The sequence below is a fragment of the Seriola dumerili genome, unplaced genomic scaffold, assembly GCF_002260705.1.
Source record: "Seriola dumerili isolate Sdu_G_001 unplaced genomic scaffold, Sdu_1.0 BDQW01000012.1, whole genome shotgun sequence".
Classification (NCBI taxonomy): Eukaryota; Metazoa; Chordata; class Actinopteri; order Carangiformes; family Carangidae; genus Seriola; species Seriola dumerili.
In genome coordinates this window covers 768428-788887 of record NW_019174267.1, presented here as the reverse complement: position 1 = coordinate 788887, position 20460 = coordinate 768428, and the positions used below count along the sequence as shown (strand labels likewise).

General features: G+C 43.2%; 2 protein-coding genes across 5 annotated transcripts in view; both read left to right on the top strand.

Annotated features, from left to right (window-relative positions):
• Positions 1-8492, top strand: part of LOC111225385 — a 10584-nt gene extending 2092 nt beyond the window's left edge. Inside the window, exons 5-15 of the mRNA XM_022750221.1 lie at positions 929-1067; positions 2772-2922; positions 3071-3203; positions 3428-3580; positions 4113-4150; positions 4305-4334; positions 4427-4593; positions 5336-5826; positions 5949-6048; positions 6768-7089; positions 7516-8492. Coding sequence (XP_022605942.1) covers positions 929-1067; positions 2772-2922; positions 3071-3203; positions 3428-3580; positions 4113-4150; positions 4305-4334; positions 4427-4593; positions 5336-5826; positions 5949-6048; positions 6768-7089; positions 7516-7598 — 1807 coding nt within the window. The 3' untranslated portion in view covers positions 7599-8492. The remainder of the gene's footprint in view (positions 1-928; positions 1068-2771; positions 2923-3070; positions 3204-3427; positions 3581-4112; positions 4151-4304; positions 4335-4426; positions 4594-5335; positions 5827-5948; positions 6049-6767; positions 7090-7515) is intronic.
• A 974-nt stretch (positions 8493-9466) lies between these two features.
• Positions 9467-20460, top strand: part of LOC111225114 (paired amphipathic helix protein Sin3a-like) — an 18216-nt gene continuing 7222 nt past the window's right edge. For 3 of the 4 annotated variants that reach the window (XM_022749840.1, XM_022749842.1, XM_022749843.1), the window contains exons 1-18: positions 9467-9814; positions 12409-12625; positions 12919-13098; positions 13369-13475; positions 13607-13940; positions 14076-14327; positions 14502-14654; positions 14934-15089; positions 15507-15593; positions 15689-15807; positions 16017-16242; positions 16907-17023; positions 17242-17480; positions 17598-17781; positions 18137-18719; positions 18851-19020; positions 19516-19689; positions 19776-19868. In XM_022749840.1, coding sequence (XP_022605561.1) covers positions 12431-12625; positions 12919-13098; positions 13369-13475; positions 13607-13940; positions 14076-14327; positions 14502-14654; positions 14934-15089; positions 15507-15593; positions 15689-15807; positions 16017-16242; positions 16907-17023; positions 17242-17480; positions 17598-17781; positions 18137-18719; positions 18851-19020; positions 19516-19689; positions 19776-19868 — 3369 coding nt within the window. In that variant the 5' untranslated portion in view covers positions 9467-9814; positions 12409-12430. The remainder of the gene's footprint in view (positions 9815-12408; positions 12626-12918; positions 13099-13368; positions 13476-13606; positions 13941-14075; positions 14328-14501; positions 14655-14933; positions 15090-15506; positions 15594-15688; positions 15808-16016; positions 16243-16906; positions 17024-17241; positions 17481-17597; positions 17782-18136; positions 18720-18850; positions 19021-19515; positions 19690-19775; positions 19869-20460) is intronic. The other variant, XM_022749841.1, reaches the window with a different exon arrangement.

Sequence of the window (20460 nt, the reverse complement as noted above, 5' to 3'; positions counted from 1 at the left end):
CACACACACACACACACACACACACACACACACCACACACCCACAGATAGTGATGTTATGGAAGTGATTCATAAAACGTTGCATTTTAGGCGAGATTGATTGATTGATTGATTGATTGATTGATTGATTGATTTCTCAGTCCAGACTCTGATACATTACACCTCGTCTGTCAGTTCTGCAGATTCACCATCACGTTAGTTTCCTCCTTCGCTGTGTCTGTGTCTGTGATTTGACGAGCTGATTATCTCTGTGTTGTGTTGTGTTGTGTTGTGTTGTGTTGTGTGTGTTGTGTGTGTTGTGTTGTGTTGTGTGTGTTGTGTTGTGTGTGTTGTGTGTGTTGTGTTGTGTGTGTTGTGTGTGTTTGTTGTTGTGGTTGTGTGTGTTGTGTTTTGTTTGTGTTGTGTGTGTTGTGTTGTGTTGTGGGTGTGTTGTGTTGTGTTGTGTTGTGGTGTTGTGTGTGTTGTGTGTTGTGTTGTTGTGTGTTGTTTGTGTTGTGGTTGTTGTTGTGTGGTGTTGTGTTGTGTGTGTTGTGTTGTGTTGTTGTTGGTGTTGTTGTGTTGTTGGTTGTGTTTGTGTTGTGTTGTGTTGTGCTGGTGTGTGTTGTGTTGTGTTGTGTGGTGTTGTGTTTGTGTTGTGTGTGTTGGTGTTGTGTGATGTTTGTGTTGTGTGTGTTGTGTGTTGGTGTTGTGTGTGTTGTGGTGTCGTTGTGTTGTGTTTGTGTTGTGTTGTGTTGTGTGTGTTGTGTGTGGTTTGTGTTGTGTGTTGTGTGTGTGTGTTGTTTGTGCTTGTGTGTGTTGTGTTGTGTTGTGTGTGTTGTGTGTGTTGTGTTGTGTGTGTTGTGTTGTGTTGTGTGTGTTGTGTGTGTTGTGTTGTGTGTGTTGTGTTGTGTGTGTTGTGTTGTGTTGTGTTGTGTGTGTTGTGTGATCAGGGCCCGCGTGAACTGCCCTCACCACTTCTACCTGTCCGTGAAAGACGTGGATGGGGACAAGGTGCGCTGTCGCTTCGCCCGGCCCGACCAGGGAGAGTGTCTCGGCTGCGCTCGGCACTCCTTCATAGAGCTGGAGGAGGTCAGTCCAGAGCCAGTATTTCCTGAAGCAGAACACATGATAACAACACAGTGATTTAAACTTGAAAAAGTTTCTACATTAACAACTAAACTTTCTTTTCTTTCTTTTCTTCTTTTTTATTTTAGAAAAATGTTTTTTAAAAAGATGATTATGAAGATTATGAGTCATGAAAAGGTTAAAAGTAGAAAATCTGAAAATCCAGCTTCATCTCCTGCTGGAAATATAGTTCAGTAAAAAAATACTGCAGGCGTATTTCATTTACTTATATAAAAGTACTCATTATGCAAAATGTCCAAATTCGTAGTGTTATGTTATTTTCTATGTGTATCCTTCATTATTGCGTTATCATTGTTAAATTGTGCTGTTGTAGTTGAACTATGATTCAGATGCAGTTCTGCACTTTAGTCACAAAACCAGTCGTCACATTTCAGAAGCCGAGCACATGATTTGTGTGTAAAATCTTTATCTGCAGAGTAACCGGTGACTCTGGCTGTCAGATGAATGTCTGACTCACTGAGCACTTTATTAGGAACACCGGCCTCCCTTCGCTCTCTGAACAGCCTCAGGTCTTCCTTTCACGGATTCCATAGGATGATGGAAACATGCCTTCGGTGCTGTCCTGATGTTGACATGACGACATCACGTCACGTCACATCAGCGGGTCTGTCAGCTGCACGTTCTTGCTGCCACCCGCCTGTTCTACCACATCCCGGAGGGGCTGACTGGAGTCGTTTCATGAATTTGCCCTGGGGGGTAAATAAAGTATTTATCTATCTACAGAACCAGGCTGAGAGGACTTTTAGATTTATGACACGTCTGCGCGGGAAGTTGCCTTTAGAAGATGGTAAAGTGTGGCCATAAAGATAAACTCAGACAGGCTGTGGTATTCAACCCGTGATTTGTATTAAGGGACTCGTTGTGTGTGAAATAACCAGGAGATCAGCAGCTCCAGAAACACTCAAAGAGTCCCAGGCAGTCTCTGAGATCACAGCTTTTCCTCCCACTGATGTGACAGTAACTGAAGCTCCCGCTCTGACTCTGCATGTTTCTTTCTGCGCTGCTGCCACATGATTGGCTGATTGCACGAATCAGCAGGTGTTCCTAATGAAGTGCTCGGTGAGTCTGTAAAGCCGCATTAAACTGAAATAGTCAAAGTACATAGCGACATTATCCGAGCAGCTCCGGATGTCACTGTGTGGAGCGTCGGAGCGGAACAGAAACTTCCCCTGACCTCAAGAGATTGCAATGTGCTCAGCTGCCTCAGAGACGGAGGAGGATGAGATCAGCAACCTGCAGGTTCGATCCCCGGCTCCTCCGCTCTGCTTGTCAAAGTGCCCTTGGGCAAGAGACTGAACCCTGAACCCCTCCGTCGCCCCTGATGGCTGTTCCGTCAGTGTATGAATGAGTGAAAGTGGGAGGTATTGTAAAATAAATAAAGCACTTCGAGTTCGAGCTGAGCGATTCGTCTCGTTTTATTTTCGATTACAATTTTGGCTTCTAACGATTATGAAAACAAGAGAATCCAGACAAAACGATTCACTTCCTGGTTACGGTTCAGCGTTCGTCAGCAGCGCTCGCGGGAGTGTGTCTCTTACTGTCACTCCGTTTTACAGTCCACTCCTCAGACGTTTGTTCTTCCACCTGAGGCCGCACAGCTGCACAGCCTGACACACACACCGCCTTCTGTTGGAACTCTTTCCCCAGGAGAAATGTATGTTGACATTCACCGGAAAAGCCCCGGCAGGGCGGTACTTCATCCACCTGATGGCCGAGGACCACATCCCTGTGCCCAAGACGGTCCACATCACAGACACCTCTCCCCTCAGCTCCGTCCCTGTGCACCTGTCTCTCACCGGTGAGGCTGTCAATCACGTGTTACACATTAATGCTGTTTGTGTATGATTAATAACCGTGGGCCAAACATATAGACATACAGGATACCGTTGTAGTCAGCTCCTCTCCCGCCCTCTGACAGCATCTGAACATGTTCTCCTTCCCTCCAGTGGAGGAGTCGACTTCCAGCTGCAGCGACGAACCTGTGGCGACAGGTGAGACGCCCACAGAGGACTCCACGCTGTTCGTCCTGCCGTACCAGGAGGTGAAGCTCGACGTCAACTTCATGTCACAGCTGGAGAGGTGCGTCCCGCGTGTCCTTCGCAACACAATGTATTGATCCAGTGGCACGTGCCGGTCCACAACAGCAACCAACGCATCACGGTGTATCTTCCTCAAGGATGTCTTTAATCATCATTTTTATCTTCAGTTATTCTGCCCTGATTCATTTTCTCAGTTCATCAGTTCGCCAATAAAATGTCAGAAAAACTAGTTGTGTTGAGTTCTGTTTGTCTCTGTGTCTGCAGTGTGTCAGAGGTGGCAGTGGTCGGCCCCCCTGAGCTCCACAGGACCGGCTTCAAGTCAGTCGGCCCCCTGTCAGCTCTGAGCATGGCCTGGGTCCGCTCCCAAAACAACCTGACCCGCCTTCTGCCCATCTGCTTTGCTGCAAATACCCAGAGGTAATATACTGCATACTATAATTTAGTTAGCAGTAATCAGTTCCTCTGTTGTTCCTAAACTAGTGGTGTTAAGTGAACTGGAATTGCTCATTAACTGATTTAACCAACGGCCCTGGAGTTTATATTCATAGAGCAAGTCTGTGCTGCTCGTTCTCACCTTTAACTTTCAACTTGACTCTCAAAAGTCGACAGCAACACAAGTTTCTTGCTCTTACGTACAGTAAATATATATTACAATATACAAGTATGCCAACATGTTGTAGCTACAGGTTACAGTTGTAACCACTTCCTTTCACTTTCAGTTGTTACTCAGTCTTGTGCACAGAGACACAGATGTGCAGACACACACAGGTACACATCATGTACATGTATTTTGTACATAATGTATCTATACACATCTAGGATATGTGACAACAGTAACCGCAGAATGTTGTTGATCACAGTATACGATTCACAGACACACCTGCTTGTCCTGCCAGTCGAGTGTTCATATCTTGAACAAAGGTCTGATTTGTACTTCCTGTCTTTCCAGTTTGCAGTCGGAGCCCAGATGCGTGTGGCTGTACCAAAGTAAGACTTTCAGCTTTGGAGAAATGCCATAAGAATTCCAGTTATGCTTCACTGTAGCTCACAATACACCACTCCCCGCCTCACAGCAGGGCTCCTCAGAAATATTAACTATCTACTATTGAAACTCGTCTCTCTTCTGTTTGGGTTTTTTCAGGGGAAATGAGGACGCTCCCCGCTGGAACAGGTGAAGAACACATTACACTCTGTTATGTTGAACGTTGTGTTGTGAGTGTGAGAGCAGAGGAAGAATAAGAATCTGCTGGTGTCTGCCCGCAGAGCTGAAGTGTGAGAAGACAGAGATGAGTCTGGTGCTTCCTGTCGCCTCCCTGAGCAACATCAAGCTGGACGAGCTGCAGCTCAACAGCCCCACCTGTCCTGTCAGCTACAACAACACACACCTGACGGCCCGCATCTCTCTGAGCAGCTGCGGCACCAAGACTGTGGTAACAAGCACCACGTGGCTTTCTTTCATTTTACTTCCTTCCTTCCTTCCTTCCTTCCTTCCTTCCTTCCTTCCGTCCTTCTGTCCTTTGGGTTTCACATAAAACTGTGTTTATGATGTTAAAGTGCTGACTAGCGCAGCTTTTTAAGGATGTTTGGTGTGTTCACGTCCAGATGAGCAGAGCAGCTTTTTTTTAGCCCTGATGGATGAAAAGTTTATAAAAAGCTCATTTTTTGACGATCATATTATGGACTGATCGTTACAGCTCTGATTGGACGCAGCTGTAAACACACGTACATTAAGGATCATAAATCGAGCTCCCAGTGCAGTGACACAAAACCGACAACGGGACGAGTGTGTTGCATTCACATGTCGCAATAAAAAAAGAGAAAAGGAAAAGATACTGCCAGTTACAGGCTATTTCATCCCAAAATGTAAAAGACTCAGTAAAACATAATTACTTTCATTACTTTGTAGTTTATAACTTCCTGTCTCCGTCTGCTGTATAAGCTGTGTTAAAGAGTAAATGAACACCACCTGAATATCTTGTCTCTGCCGACCTCAGGTGGTTTGACCTCCTCTTGTACAGGTGTGCTCCGGGACACTGTTGGGTGGTTACAGGTGCATCAGAGCACGTTTCTGACCGCACCTGAGGTGAAACAGACCGGAGAGGGTCGTAAAATACCACCTTCCAGTCTGGTGTGAAGTTACTCGTTTAACCTTCATCCTCTCCTGTTTTCCAGCACTCTGGCTCAGAGCTCGTTTACACCAATACCTTGCAAAGTGTGCGTCCCTACACCGTGGTGAGCCGCCAGCCCTCCCTCATCCTCCCTCTGGCCTGCCGGATCCCCGGAGCACAGGTCAAGGGACCGCAGTACAAGATCAACATGCCCACTGAGAAGGAGACCTTCGGTGAGGTCACCTTCTGGATAGAATTCCACCTTCCAGGAGAGGGACCCCTCGCAAGATTCACACGCATCCCCAGGTTACGCTCCGTCTACATCCCGCCAGTGCAAATGCGTCGAGTGGTGCGATCACCATCGGAGAGCAACAGCATCTTCGCCGGCTCCACTAACAGCACCTCTTCCAGCGGGGGCGTTGGGTCCAGGATCAAACAGCTGGACCTCCATGTGTTTTCCAACTGCAGCGTGGACCGAGCCGAGCTGGTGGTGAGCAACTGTCTTGAGTCTGAGACGGAGGACTTCGCAGTAAGCAGCCCCATCCTGGAGCAAGGGTCAGTGACAATCCACTAGCTTTTGCTGAAGTTTTGAAAAAGACAGATACTGCACCAAAGAAATATTGACTCTGTTTGCGGCTGCAGACGTCGTGTCGTCATATCATTCTTTTCTCTTTCAGGTGTGCCACTTCCAACAGCACATTGGAGGTCATTTTAACACAAAGCAACTCCAAGATTTACCGCCTCGATTTGAGCAAACTGGAGGCCAAGGGATCGACGGTCCGTACTCTCATGCAACACACGTAACACAGTGTCCTCAAGTAGAAAATCTATTTTACATACAGACTTTTGTGGTGAATGGTTCTTTTTGAATCGAGTATAAGATTTCATGCGAGTATAAGACACTCTTGTAGACCAAGGCGATACTCGGTACACTCATTACATTTTGGGGGTTAAAAAAGTTCAAGGTCAGTGTGACCTCACAAAACCCTTTTTAGCCATTACTCAAAACTTCACACAGAAATTATGACAAAGTTTCACACAAATGGTTCATATTTTCTGTGACTGTGAATAAACAGGGATGTAACTCTGGAACTAGTCTGAGTGGCGGAGGGATACGACCACGAGGAGGTGACTCTAGCAGAGGTCCATGGATGATGCTGACTGTAGCGATTCCCTAACTTTTCCTCTTGTGTTAGCATGAAGTAGATTTTTGTGGTTTTTGAGTGAAATGTCTCGACAGCTACATTTATGACACTTAATTGTCGTAACTTTGATGATCCCTTTATTTTTCACCAAGAGTGATCATCAGCTAAAAACATCAATTTCTTCAATACTTAGGTTTATAACCAAATAACTGCAAGATTAATGAGATTCCCATCAGCATCAGCTTCACCATGTGGAGATTTCCAGTGTTTCAAGTTCCATCTTGTCTTATAAATTGTCATGTGTTGAACTTGTGAAATGTTTTTGAGCTGTCTTGACTTTGTGTTCTGCAGATGTACGTCCAGTGCACGGTCAACCTGTGCATCGCCACCATGCCTTCTCAGAAGTGCCCCGATCTGTGCACCCGCTCCATTAATCACAGAATGCTGGTGAACAGCGTTTTTACTAAAACCTACACCATCCGCTCAGGACCCGTCAGCCTCGTTGTCACGGAGTCTGCACCGCCCACAACCGCCAACACCGCCAACACCGCCACGACCGCCACGACCGCCACAACCGCCACGACCGCCACGACCGCCACGACATCAACTACGACTACTGCTACTACTTCTGTTACAAATACCTCAGCCGCCCAGAACGCCACCACCTCCCATGGTAAAATGTTATCTTTAAACAAGCTAACTCTCACAATGACACCAGTCTACTGACCTGTGACAATCACTGTTAACTGCAAAGTGAATTCAGGTTTGCAGCAAGCAAAACCATTTTCTTTATCTTTGAAGTTTTCTGTGATTGTTGTTTTATTTTGAAGGAAAATAATGAGCACAGGCTGATATTTATATATTAAGCTGTTTGATATTAATTATCAACTGTGTAGCTGGTTGGAGGCACAAACTAAACTAAATAACTGTTTGGGGACTCACAAATTAAAAATGTGTATTTCAGGGTCAACTTTTAGTATTTATGATTATATTACTTGTATATTACTTTTATCTTATTTTTTAATTTCTGTGACACTTTGAAGTTTAAAATGTACATACACAAACACACAACTGTAACCTCTCCTCTCTCCTCTCGCAGCTCCACAACAGGCCTCATCCGTGGCAGCAGGAGTGATTTTAACAACCGTCGGCGTATTCCTTCAAAATGTCTTTCTTTACTGAACATGCTCCTGCAGGATGACCTGTCACAGTGTGAAGCACTACATTTGCCTGCTTGGGGTATTTGAAGATTTAATTCCTCACATGTTGTTTTCCCCCATGATTCTGCTGTGTGCGTTAAGCTTTCAAATAAAAACCACACGTCGCTGTCAACAAATGATTTGCTGCACTGCGCACAGTGAACCTTCCTTATTACTGTGTTTTATTTCACTAGTGACGGTTAAGATGGTAAAGGATGTGACATAGACATGGGCTCATAGAATAAAATAAAATACTCTCCCTAAGTACGGCTTTATTTTTAACTTGGCTATGTGAGGAGACATGACACTTATCGTGGTCCGTGGGGACTGCGTTGCATGTCATTCTCCCTCTCTTCCCCCTCACTTTCTGACAGCTCAGACTTCATTATCCTGCACTGTGTTTTGTATTTGTATTTTACTAGCTAGCAGTTTCTCTGAGTAAACTGTTGAGCAGATGCAAGCAGTATTTTGTTTGCAGACAATATTGGAGGAAAGTTATAAAGACTAAATAACAGAATCCAGTCAAAATAGTTCACCGGGTTGGATGTTCATAACAACAGAGCAGGGGATAATAAATAGCCTTTTTTTTCTAAGCTCTTATTAGCCACTGCTGCTCACTGTTTTCAAAATGTTTAACTTATCACATTGCACATTGGAAAAACATTTGGTGTATTTGAAAATCTATAAACGTATACTTTGACTCAAATATTTAAACAAGCAGACACTAATTTGTGCATTTTGTCTTTGACCTAAAAAAAACAGTTTGAGACTGTGAAATGTGCTTATGGTTATGCGATGTGCACCTACCTATATCTTTACTATTACTATTAATATCTATTTTTTCTATATCATATTGTTTGTATAACATGAACTATTAAACACTTTTTCAAACTGAGTTATTTGTTTTATTGCTCTGTATTTCTACAAAGCTGTAGTGGCTGATGATCAGTTTGCTATTTGAACAATGTAAAAAGCATGTAATGAGAAGGAGCCAGTTTGTAGAATTAAACAAAAAATCACTTTATTTATTCACATTATGCTCATAATGCAGATAGAATACTATTACTGCTAGTCATAATAATGTTAACTATGTTATGACACGCTTACAAATCAAACAACTTGAATACATAGGTAACTTAAATATAATAAAATGAATCAGATAAAGTGTAAACTATACTCCATCAAAATAAAATAGATATTACATCATGCAACATTTTTCAAACTTCATAGAAAGGGCTAAAATTCTAATTTGAGCATGTCAATTCATTATTGATCCTTTGGGAACAGTAGAAAACTGATGTCAAAGGTCAACTTACCAGGGACCCCAAAAGCCAGGTTTACCTCGTATCATTTGGGTCTACATAAATTTTGTTCAAAATTCACACTGCTGCATAGTAACTCTGATGAGTCCTTCATCTTGCCAACTCGTCCTGTAGTTGGCTAATTAACAGGGACATTTCTGTGCACAATGCAACGCCACAAACTACATCCTCAAATGATCACACAATAATCAACACCTCTCTAAAGCAGAATCAATAAAAACTGAATATTATAACCTTCAGGAAGGGATGATTTATTGCAAGACTGTTGTATTTTAGCTTGGTGTACCTATTAAACTGCCAACTGACTTTATATTCACATTTGAGAAGCTGCTACCAGTGACATGTTGGTATTTATGGTTAAAATTAATTTTCTGTCAATTGTGTAATTAATCTGTAGAGCACTGACTGGTTTCTGGGTGCCTGTGTATGGTGGAGGTGTTAGGAGGTTAATCCAGCCATGTCTATAATGTAACAGGCGAGTAACATGGAGGCTGTGGTGCAGACAGAGTGCAGATAACCCTGCACTTGACACGACCATAAACTAACCGGACGCCTTTAACCAAAGATACTGGCTCACTGCCTCCACTGTATTTGTTTTCATTCTGGAGAGCTGACCAATCGCAGTGCAGACTGGGAGGAGACCAGCCCGCCTTCGCGGTAGACACGCCTCTATGTTCAAGGAACACCGCTTCATACATACACTGTTGTTAGCGACGTAGCCACTACGGTCAATTTCATTTTTGACATTTCCATTTGCGACCACTTCTCAGAAGTTCACTTTTTTTTGTCACAGGCGGGTTAATGCACGAGTAGCGACTTAGTGTTTGGGCTCCGTTACGCCGGTGTGTCAAGTTGTTGCTGGTGGCAGTCCTGCGAGGTAAGTTAAAGTTAGCTCGTTAGCCGAAGAGACGCTGTACTGATGGAGGGGGGTTGGTTGTTGTGCTAACGTAGCATTTAGTTAGCTGCTACATAACCTTGCCGAACAAACCAGATGGTGGGCTAACACTGGCTGCATTTTCTGTGAAAGCTTTACATTTGGTGTGTTTTCGCTTTCCAGCAAAATAACAGGATTGTTTTTTAGTAGTAGCTACATTAGCTCGCAGGTTCGGTAAGTTAGTCAAGCTAGCAAGCTAACAGCGGCGACCATGAATTAGCTGGCATGCTAACGCCAAGACTGACCTGACAACATGCATTTTTGTTGTTAGTTTGTTTTTGCTAAATTACATTTCACTGCCTAGGTCGGGGTTGTTGTGAGACAAACATGACTGGCGGAGAAGCTGTTTGTGTGACAGCTTAATTTTTTCTGTCGAACTTCACGCATAACTTGACGTTAATGCGACGTTAACGACATGTAGAAGCTAGTGTTAGCTTCTTGGCTAGCTAGCGTTCTTCCTGACCTGACCAGCCAACACAGCCAGAATTAATTACCGGCTATGTAACTTTATTTAATTTTTCTAATGTAACGGTAGCCCTTATGTTTTAAACTAAGCAGTCGACTCCCTTGTCGCGTTATCAGCTGCGATTAGACATGGCTGTTTTCTTTTCGACATCTACCACTTAACGTCAGTTAGCCAACACGTTCAGCTCAGTACCGTTTACTGAGGACTGTCAGCGGCCACTCTCAGACACAACCCCGCACTCACTGGTTCTTTCTGCCACACCAGCCTTTAGTCTGCGGATAATAAAGGCTAGCTTGCTCGCCACATAACTTCGAGCTAGGACGAAAGCCAGCGTCAGCCATCAGACAAGCGAAAGCGGTCAGCTCACAGAAAAACGGATGGCGTTAAGCTCGGTGTTTGGCAGAGAGGGGGAGGGGATGAGGCAGGGCTACAGCGAGCGAGAGAGACTGCGCCTACACGCCTGGAAAAAGTGTTTGCTGGCGGCTAAATGTCAGGTTTTTTGCGGCGCTACTCGACTAATTTCGCTGTATTTTACTATCTGCAGTGTTTGCTTCGCGTTTCGGCAAAGAATATTTGCAGATGGATATGCGTCAGACACGATCTCTGCGACTGAAGACCGTACGCTCAGCCACCGTGTTTTCCGAAATTGGTGGTGCAGGGCAATGAGGCACAATGTCTGCTCTCCGCTGACCAAATGCAATGACGTTCTCTTAGGGAGCGTCAACAAATTACTTTTCTCTGTATACATGTATGGAGTGTGCTGAGGGCCACATAGACGGAGCCTAAATGTTTATTAGTTATGCCATCACTAAATTATCAATATAAATAGTTCAAATAGATCCACCTCAACCTACAGAATGGGTTATAGACAGACTTAAATATTAGAAGTATTATTATTATTATTATTAATTGTAATAACACATTTTCATTAAACTATTGATATATCAGTCAACATTTTTGCTGCTGACAATGGATCATATCTTATTTTATTTTCTTGTTTCAATCTCATGAATAGCAACTTAATATTTTATCATTTGTTTACATGTAAACATTTTATAAAATATCAACAAAGAGTGTACATTCAATAAAATTAGGAATGTTTAAAAGCACTGCATCAAAACCTATTATAGACATCTCGCAAAATGATATATTAATTGAACACTATGATTATTATTTATCTATTGAGTAAAAAAAAAAAACGGTTAACTATTGCACTTCGTGACAGTACTGTAACTATGGTTGTTACTTGAAAGACGGTCCCTAACTGGCAGCCACAGCCATTCTGCTGAACAACTACAGCACGTCTATTTATGGACAGTCATAGGCGAGCATTTTGTTTGATACCATTCTTTTAGGCTTTTGTTTTGAGGAGCCAAGTTAGTTTTTGCCTGTTTCTCCCTGGTTTCTTAATTATTATTTTTTTTATTCATGAAAATTATTTTTGCTTCATGTTTGTGATTTGTATTTGTGTTTTATTTTGAATTTGATTCTTCATGCCTTTCCAAGTGTAAATATAGTGCAAATTAGAGCTGAATTTTAAATAACTGCATGGATTGAAAAATATTAAAACATCACTGTAGTTGCTGCAGCATTTATTTATCAGGTAAATTGAGATTGATACTATCATTATGTACACAGACTGGACCTGTGATGGTGGGAAAATTTTCACATCAACGTTACATCTGTCAAAACACTAACACTGTCAAATACCAATATTTCAGATTAATAATCATAATTTTTAAATATAACTTTTAATATTTATTATCAGGACAAAGTACCTCTATGACACTCGTGGCAAAGTTTTATTGGGTTGCATTATACTGAATCACCTTTTCTGCTTCCAAAATGACCATAGAGTTGTATTTTATTATTTTAGTGTATATTGACCATTAAAAAAACACTAACATTTCCAATTGCAGTTTAAAGTATTGAAACAAATTTAGCAATCATGTCATAGTTTTCAGTGGAGTACATGAAGAAGAATGCTTGAAACTTTAAACTTTTTTTTAGTTCACAGACTAAGTAACACCTAGCCGCCTGTTAACTACCCATCTGTCTTTGTTCACTTTAGCCCCTTTGAGTATGTGTATACAATGAAGAGGCGTGTGGAGGACCAGGAACCAATATTTGCACCCCAGCAACAGCAATCGCGTCGTCCCCCAGTTCAAGGTATTGCAGAGAGCTTCCAGCACCGGGCCCTCGCCCCGGCCCCGACTGTGATAGAGGCAGCCGCAGACAACATGCAGCCATCCACTGGCATCCAGTATTCTCTCCCCCAGGGCTACCAGGTATGATGGTGTGGTCTTTTACCGACCATTTTAAACTCTTAAAACTTTTACTGTGAGCTGATCGTCTGCCGATTAAAGTGGTTCACCTCAGAGGAGCAGCATCTGAACTGAATGTTAATAAAATGGTAGGGTAATCTTGACTCGTGAATCTTTCAAAGTGCAAGTTTTTAGAAGTTTTTTACTCGGTGTAATTGTAATAATACGTACACAGATTTGTTTAACTCCCAGCAAAGACATTTTCATCTGTTTAGGTTTATGGATCCTAATGTTCTTGTACATTTCTTCCTAAAAAGGTGCCTACAATGCCTCAGAGCACAAGTGGACACGGACACAGCAATACTGCACCACATGTCGGTCCCCACGCACACGGTCTCACAGTGCAGTCGCAGGGCCCTGCAGTGGTCCAAGGTCACGTTCACCCACCCACCCCCATAACTTCAACTCAAGGACAGCAGCAGTTTCAGCGACTGAAGGTAACACCACATGGAGAAACGTTAAAATATACCCACCAAAGTATCTGGGCCGATTGTGATGACATGTAGTTAAATCACCAATGAAACAAACAAAAAAAAAAGTTTATTTCACATAGTAGAAAACAAGACCTTCTTTAACTTGTAGACATTTTTTAGCTTGTTCTGTCTTTTCTAATTCTAAATTCATATTGATGATGAACTCAGCGGTTACAGAAATTCAGATTTTTGGGGATGAGATCCGCTGATAATTTTTCACTCTTTACTTTGCAGGTTGAAGATGCGTTGTCCTATCTGGATCAAGTGAAGCTGCAGTTTGGGAATCAGCCACAAGTTTATAACGATTTTCTTGATATTATGAAAGAGTTCAAGTCACAGAGGTGAGTTGTAATTTTATTGACATTTTTTTCCCGCTGGAGAAAATCCATAAATGGTGTTTGTGTGTGTCAAGTTTTAACATGCTGATAATGAATTAGATGATAAATTAATATCATTCATTCTGTCCCTACAGCATAGACACTCCTGGAGTCATCAACCGTGTGTCCCAGCTCTTCAAGGGTCACCCAGACCTCATCATGGGTTTTAACACTTTCCTGCCCCCTGGATACAAGATCGAGGTTCAAACCAACGATTTAGTCAACGTGACCACGCCGGGCCAGATCCACTACATCACCCCTCATGGTATTTCTGTTCAGAACATCCCTGTAAGTGGAGCATCCAGCCAACCTGCAAGCCATCACCAGCACCAGAGTCTGCCACAGCCTGGCCCACACACTACCACCACCACCACCACCACCACCACCCCACCCATCCCCGCCCAACCTGCTCCGAATAAAACCAGCAAGGTAGAACATCTTCTGTTTTTGCCACTGAATTGAGTAAAGTGAAATAGAGACATTAAATCGTCTTTTTCTCTCGCTCCAGTTTCCTCGACACACGAGTATTATAACATGCTTGTGCACCTCTTTTGTGCTCAACAGCCAATTCAGTCTCCAGCCCATACACCCACAAGCCAGCCCAATCCATCCATCCCATCCTATGCCTCACCGCGCTCACCTTCGGTCCAGTCCCACACTCCAGTGAGCAGCACGCCGTCTGCCGGGCCGCCTCTCCAGAACAACCAGCCCGTGGAGTTCAACCACGCTATAAACTATGTCAACAAGATCAAGAACCGCTTCCAGGGTCAGCCAGACATCTACAAAGCCTTCTTGGAAATCTTGCACACATACCAGGTAAGGAAACGCACACCGATGAGAAATTAATCCAGCATTGTGTCATTTACGGGCTGTTTGTACTCGGCATAAATGTGTGTGTTTTTGTCTGCCAGAGAAAGGAAAATGGGATGCACCCACAGTAATGGTAAAGTGGCAATCTCACCACTTCTTCTTTTATTATAAATTTTCTAGAAGGAACAAAGAAATGCTAAAGAGGCAGGAGGTAACTACACTCCAGCACTGACTGAGCAGGAGGTCTACACTCAGGTGGCAAGGCTCTTCAAGAACCAGGAGGACCTGCTCTCTGAGTTCGGACAGTTCCTGCCCGACGCAAACAGCTCAGTGGTGAGTCTGCGTGAATGCACTCCTGCAGGGTCGCCCATGTTAACTGGACTGGACTGTTTATGGCAAAATGTAAGCAACATTTTTCAGGCTTTGAGAATAAATATATAACAACACATTTGAAACAACCACCTAAACACCCAGCTAGTCATCTGCCTCTTATTCTGTCGGGACACGTTCCCTCTCTTTACATTGAGCTTTTCGCAAAAGTTGACTGTATTTACACACATTTTCTCTTTGACAAGATTATAATAATACCATATGATAATACTTTGTTTTCAGCTGCTGAGCAAGACGGCACCAGACAGGGCAGAGTCAGTGCGCAATGATCACGGCGGGACAGTAAAGAGACCCTTACTGAACAATAAACAAAGACTGAGCCAGAACGGCCTGCCGATCAGAAGACCTGCTGGAGTGGGACCCACACCGCCCGTCAAGGTACACACCACCACTACATGTGTTCCTTATTATAGAAGACATCATCAGTATGCTGCAAAGTGGTATTCCTCTCCGAGTGTTGCCCATTTATATTAATGAGGGTAGACAAATTCAGTTCAGCAGCATCACACAGCATACTGCGTCCTCCAAAGTGACCATAAAGTTGAATCATCACCTCTCTTAAACAGTTCAACTAAAAGCTGAACAGTAGAACCTTCATGAAGGTAGGCTTTATTGCAGGGCTTTTTATTAGGTTGAATTTGTTTTGACTGGGTTTGTCCAGATAAACAGGCTGATGGGATGCGTTTTAAATCCACCCAAACCCTTTTCTTTTAGAACATTTTCCATTTTCAAAATGAAACTAATATTAAAAACTAAGAGAGCCTTGTTTTATCGTGTCTTTTATTACCTTTGCAGAAGAAACCCAAAATAATGGGGAAGGACCATGGCATGACTGAAGCCAGCAAACACAGCACCAGCACTGAAACTATGTTCTTTGAGAAGGTCAGTATTATGTTCAGTAACCGAAGTCCTTGATGTGATGAAATCATCTCCAGGGGAAGTTTGTTCATTTACCTTTTTGTTGTTGTCACAAACAGGTGAAGAAGGCTCTCCGGAGCTCTGAGGCCTATGACAACTTTCTGCGCTGTCTGCACATCTTCAATCAGGAAGTCATTTCTCGTGCTGAGCTGGTCCAGTTAGTCATCCCATTTCTTGGGTAAGTTCAGTCAGTGCCGCGGTTGCACTGCAGATATAACTGAACTGTTCTGTATTGTAGATTAGTTTTTTAATGAAACAAAATGTTGATTTCATATTTATCAACATACATTTACATCACATTTAATACTACTTAAAACGTCAGTGTTATACATCTGCCAGCCACAGGGCTGTAGCCTCATTATTCTTTATTTCACATATATTACACAGAAAATTCCCAGAGCTTTTTACTTGGTTTAAAAACTTCCTGGGCTACCGAGAGTTTAGTCACGGGGAGTCGAGCCATGCAGAGAGTTTACCCAAGGAGCGTGCAACGGAGGGCATCGCCATGGAGATTGACTACGCTTCCTGCAAGAGGCTTGGATCCAGCTATAGAGCACTGCCCAAGAGCTACCAGCAGCCCAAGTGCACAGGAAGGACGCCGCTGTGCAGAGAGGTGAGTCACTGGAGGAAGTCCCGCGTTGAAGATATTTTTGTCGTGATAAGCTATTTATTCCCTCCCACAGGGCAGACAATTACAGGGGTATCAATGTATACGGCTTGGAGAAAACAGACCCAGGAGTCGGACTTGTTGTTGTTGCTGCTGCTTGTAAATTAACATTTACCATGAACCGAAATCCAGTAAAATGTGCTTTTAGTGGATAAATGGATAATAATCAAAATTAAGTAACCGATGTGGCGATTGAAGTAGGCAGGGATGCAACTAAATATTATTTTCATTTTGGATCAGTTTGTTGGTAAAATGCTTTATTGATCATTTAGTCTAAACAAAACACCAATGAAGATGATGATGTGACAGGAAATGATCAGATCCTCACATTTACAAAGAAGCCACAACCACAGAGATGATCCCAATCTTTACCTATTTAATGACTTAAATGATTATTGGTTATCTATTATTGGTATTATCTCATATTACAAACAGTATGTATGTGACGTGCACGCCAAGTTTGGTTCATTGCTGTACGTTGTGCTTGAATGTCAAACTTTTTTTTACGCACTTTAATGTTTGCGCCTTCCGTGGATTCAACGGCGTCGTACATGAGACCTTTCACATTTAATATTTTGCTTAAATGTAAAGTTGAATTGTCCTGTTGCAGGTCCTGAACGACACGTGGGTGTCGTTTCCATCGTGGTCTGAGGATTCTACATTTGTGAGCTCCAAGAAGACTCAGTATGAGGAGCACATTTACAGATGTGAGGATGAGCGCTTTGAGGTGAGGAACACTCAGTCCACTCACTCTCTAGAGTAAAACCCCTAGGTTCTTGTGTGGTTAGAAGAATGTGTGCTGCGCTTCCTCTGTATGACTCACTTTGCCCAGGAGTCTGAAGACCACAGAAAGACTCGGACATCCATGGAAAACCTGGTGACACCACCAGACATAATCAGACATAGTCAAACTCATATATTTCAATGTGATTGCGTCCCATTCAGCTGGATGTTGTGTTGGAAACCAACCTTGCCACGATACGAGTCCTGGAGACGGTGCAGCGGAGGCTTTCACGGATGTCAGCTGAGGAGCAGCTGCGCTTCAAGCTGGACAACACCATGGGTGGCTCCTCAGAGGTCATTCACCGCAAAGCTATCCAGAGGATATATGGAGACAAGGCCCACGACATCATTGACGGGCTCAAGAGGAACCCGGCTGTGTCTGTCCCCATAGTGCTGAAAAGGTAAGTGGTTTATTTCTTGTCTGCCTGTGGTCGGGGCGGAACAGCTGTTCGTATGTTATAAGATTTGGTTTGCACTACTTTGGGTTGTGAATAATTATTTTTTTGTCATGGTTTCAGATTAAAAATGAAGGAGGAGGAGTGGAGAGAAGCTCAGAGAGGATTCAACAAAATCTGGCGGGAGCAGAATGAAAAGTATTACCTGAAGTCACTCGACCACCAAGGCATCAACTTCAAGCAGAATGACACCAAAGTGCTGCGTTCAAAGACCTTGCTCAATGAAATTGAGTTGCTATATGATGATGTAAGTAAAGACGTTCTGTTGATTTGATTTATTTTGCCTTTGTTTTGGTTCTTTAGTTATTGTATAATGTTTTATTTGGGTTGTGAAGCCTGATTCATTTTGTAATGTTATTTGTTTTGTTCAGTGTGACGTAGTGTGTTGAGTTTGATCTTTGTTTTCTCTGCTGGTTATCTGTGTCATTCAAAGTAAGGAAATCATAACGGGTGATTGTGATCGCTGGTTGTTGTAATTGTATTCGACAGCAGTTGAATTTGTTTTTTGAAGCTCATGTTTTCTAGATTTCTTTTGCTCTCACGCTTGATGCCACTCTCTGTTAAGTTCAGCCCAATTTACTCCCGTCTGCTTTTTCTTGTAGCGCCAGGAGCGAGCGTCCGAGGAAACTGCCACACCGCCACCCAGCGGCCCGCACATGACCCTGACCTATGATGACAGCCAGATCCTGGAAGATGCTGCTGCCCTCATCATCCACCATGTCAAAAGACAGGTGGGCATCCAGAAAGAAGACAAGTACAAGATCAAACAGATCATCCACCACTTCATCCCTGACCTGCTGTTTGCACGGCGAGGCGAGCTCTCCGATGTAGAGGAGGAGGAAGAAGAGGAGGAAGAGGACGTGGAGATGGATCAAGACGGCCCCAAGAAGCACAACGGCCTGCCAGGCAGCAGCCCAACGAAGTCCAAGCTCCTCTTCAGCAACACGGCAGCTCAGAAGCTGCGGGGCACAGACGATGCCTATAACCTGTTCTTCGTGAACAACTACTGGTATATCTTCCTTCGTCTTCACCACATCCTCTGTTCTCGTTTACTGCGGATCTACGGGCAAGCGGAGAAGCAGATAGAGGAGGATGCTCGTGAGCGAGAGTGGGAAAGAGAAGTTTTGGGGTTCAAAAGGGAGAAAAATGAAAATCCAGCAATCCAACTGAAGATGAAGGAGCCAAGTAAGAAATCAAGCGACCAGTGATTTAATTTTTATCTTGATGTTTTACTATAAATATTCACTAACTAGTGTTGTCATATTTTGTCATGTCTCACCATACAACTTATCACACCGGCTGTTTTCTGCCTGCAGTGGATGTTGACGTTGAGGACTATTACTCCGTGTTTCTGGAAATGGTGCGCAACCTTCTGGATGGAAACATGGAGCCGGCTCAGTACGAGGATTCCCTGAGGGAAATGTTTACTATCCACGCCTACATTGCCTTCACCATGGACAAACTCATCCAGAGCATCGTCCGGCAGGTCAGCACATTCGAGATTACATCATTTGATTACCTCCCCTGAGGAGGATCTGTTTTCAACCGCGTCTGTCTGTCTGTCTGTCTGTTGGTTGGTTTGTCAGCTGGATTACGCAAAACACACTAAACCGATTTGCATGAACCTCGGTGCAGGGATGGGCCTGTGCCGGGGAACGGCCCAGTAACCTTTCGGTGCCCATCTGGTTAAAGGAATTGTTTTATCACTTTCCTAAACATTGCAAGATTTTCTCAGGAAATAATGTTTGGATCTAGATGTAATAATAAAAAAAGAGAGCTCTTAACTTCAGCACTGTGAGAAGTTCAATTCAGATAAAAATGGATAAAATGGGTTTTTAATTGTCATGTCACAAGTGGAACTGTGAGCAGGAGTTTTAAAATGCAGTCTGACCCTAAACACAAGCAAAAGTGAAATATATATTGTGATATATTGTGATGATGAACGTGTAACCCTGAAGTCACTGAGTTCCCGTTCCTACAGCTCCAGCACCTCGTCACTGATGATGTATGTTCACGTGTGACGGACATGTACCTGAGCGAAAGTGCCAACAAAGCCACGGGAGGCACGTTGTCCACGCAGACATCCAGGGCCACAGCAGAGGGCGTCTACCAGCGCAAGGCCGAGCAGCTTATGTCAGATGAGAACTGCTTCAAGGTAAACACTAACAACATAAACTATTTTTGAACACGTTGTTTACAGACGGTTTCCTGTAACTGCTGGTGTTTTTTTTTTTAATGTAGTTGATGTTCGTGAAGAGCCGAGGATCTGTCAGTCTGGCCATGGAGCTGCTGGACACAGAGGAGGAGAACTCTGATGAGCCAGCAGAGGCAGAGGTGAGACTCCTTCAGGTTTCAGTACAAGACAGACTAGTAGTTTTCATGTCTGGGGGAAGTTTGGATGTTAATCTGTCGGCTTGACTTTTCCAAGATTACACTTTTGGGAGATTCTATGAGGGAACTCGTGATTCGTTGTTAGCCACGATTGAGTGCATTACTGTGGAAGTCTTCATTCTGTCTGACACCTCCCCTTTTATTTTATTGCTTTTATGCTTTTTTATGATGNAAGATTACACTTTTGGGAGATTCTATGAGGGAACTCGTGACCCTCCCCTTTTATTTTATTTCTTTTATTTTGTGTTTCTTTGTGCTTTTTTATGATGTATTCTTTTATATATTTTCTGTGAAAGGTGCTGTATAAATACATTTTTACTTCTGTACTTCCTCTGGTTTTGGTAAATCAGTATTGCTTAGGCATGTGTCGATGTATTGATGAAAGATCAGCACATTGATGTCGGTATAAAACTCTTGGACGGTCTTTATTCCCTCAGGTTTGCAGGAATGGTTAATATTCAATGTGAGGGTAAATGTGCGTGTTAGTGTGTGAAACAGTTGAGTTGCCAGTTAAAAAAGACGTCAGTGGGAGTGA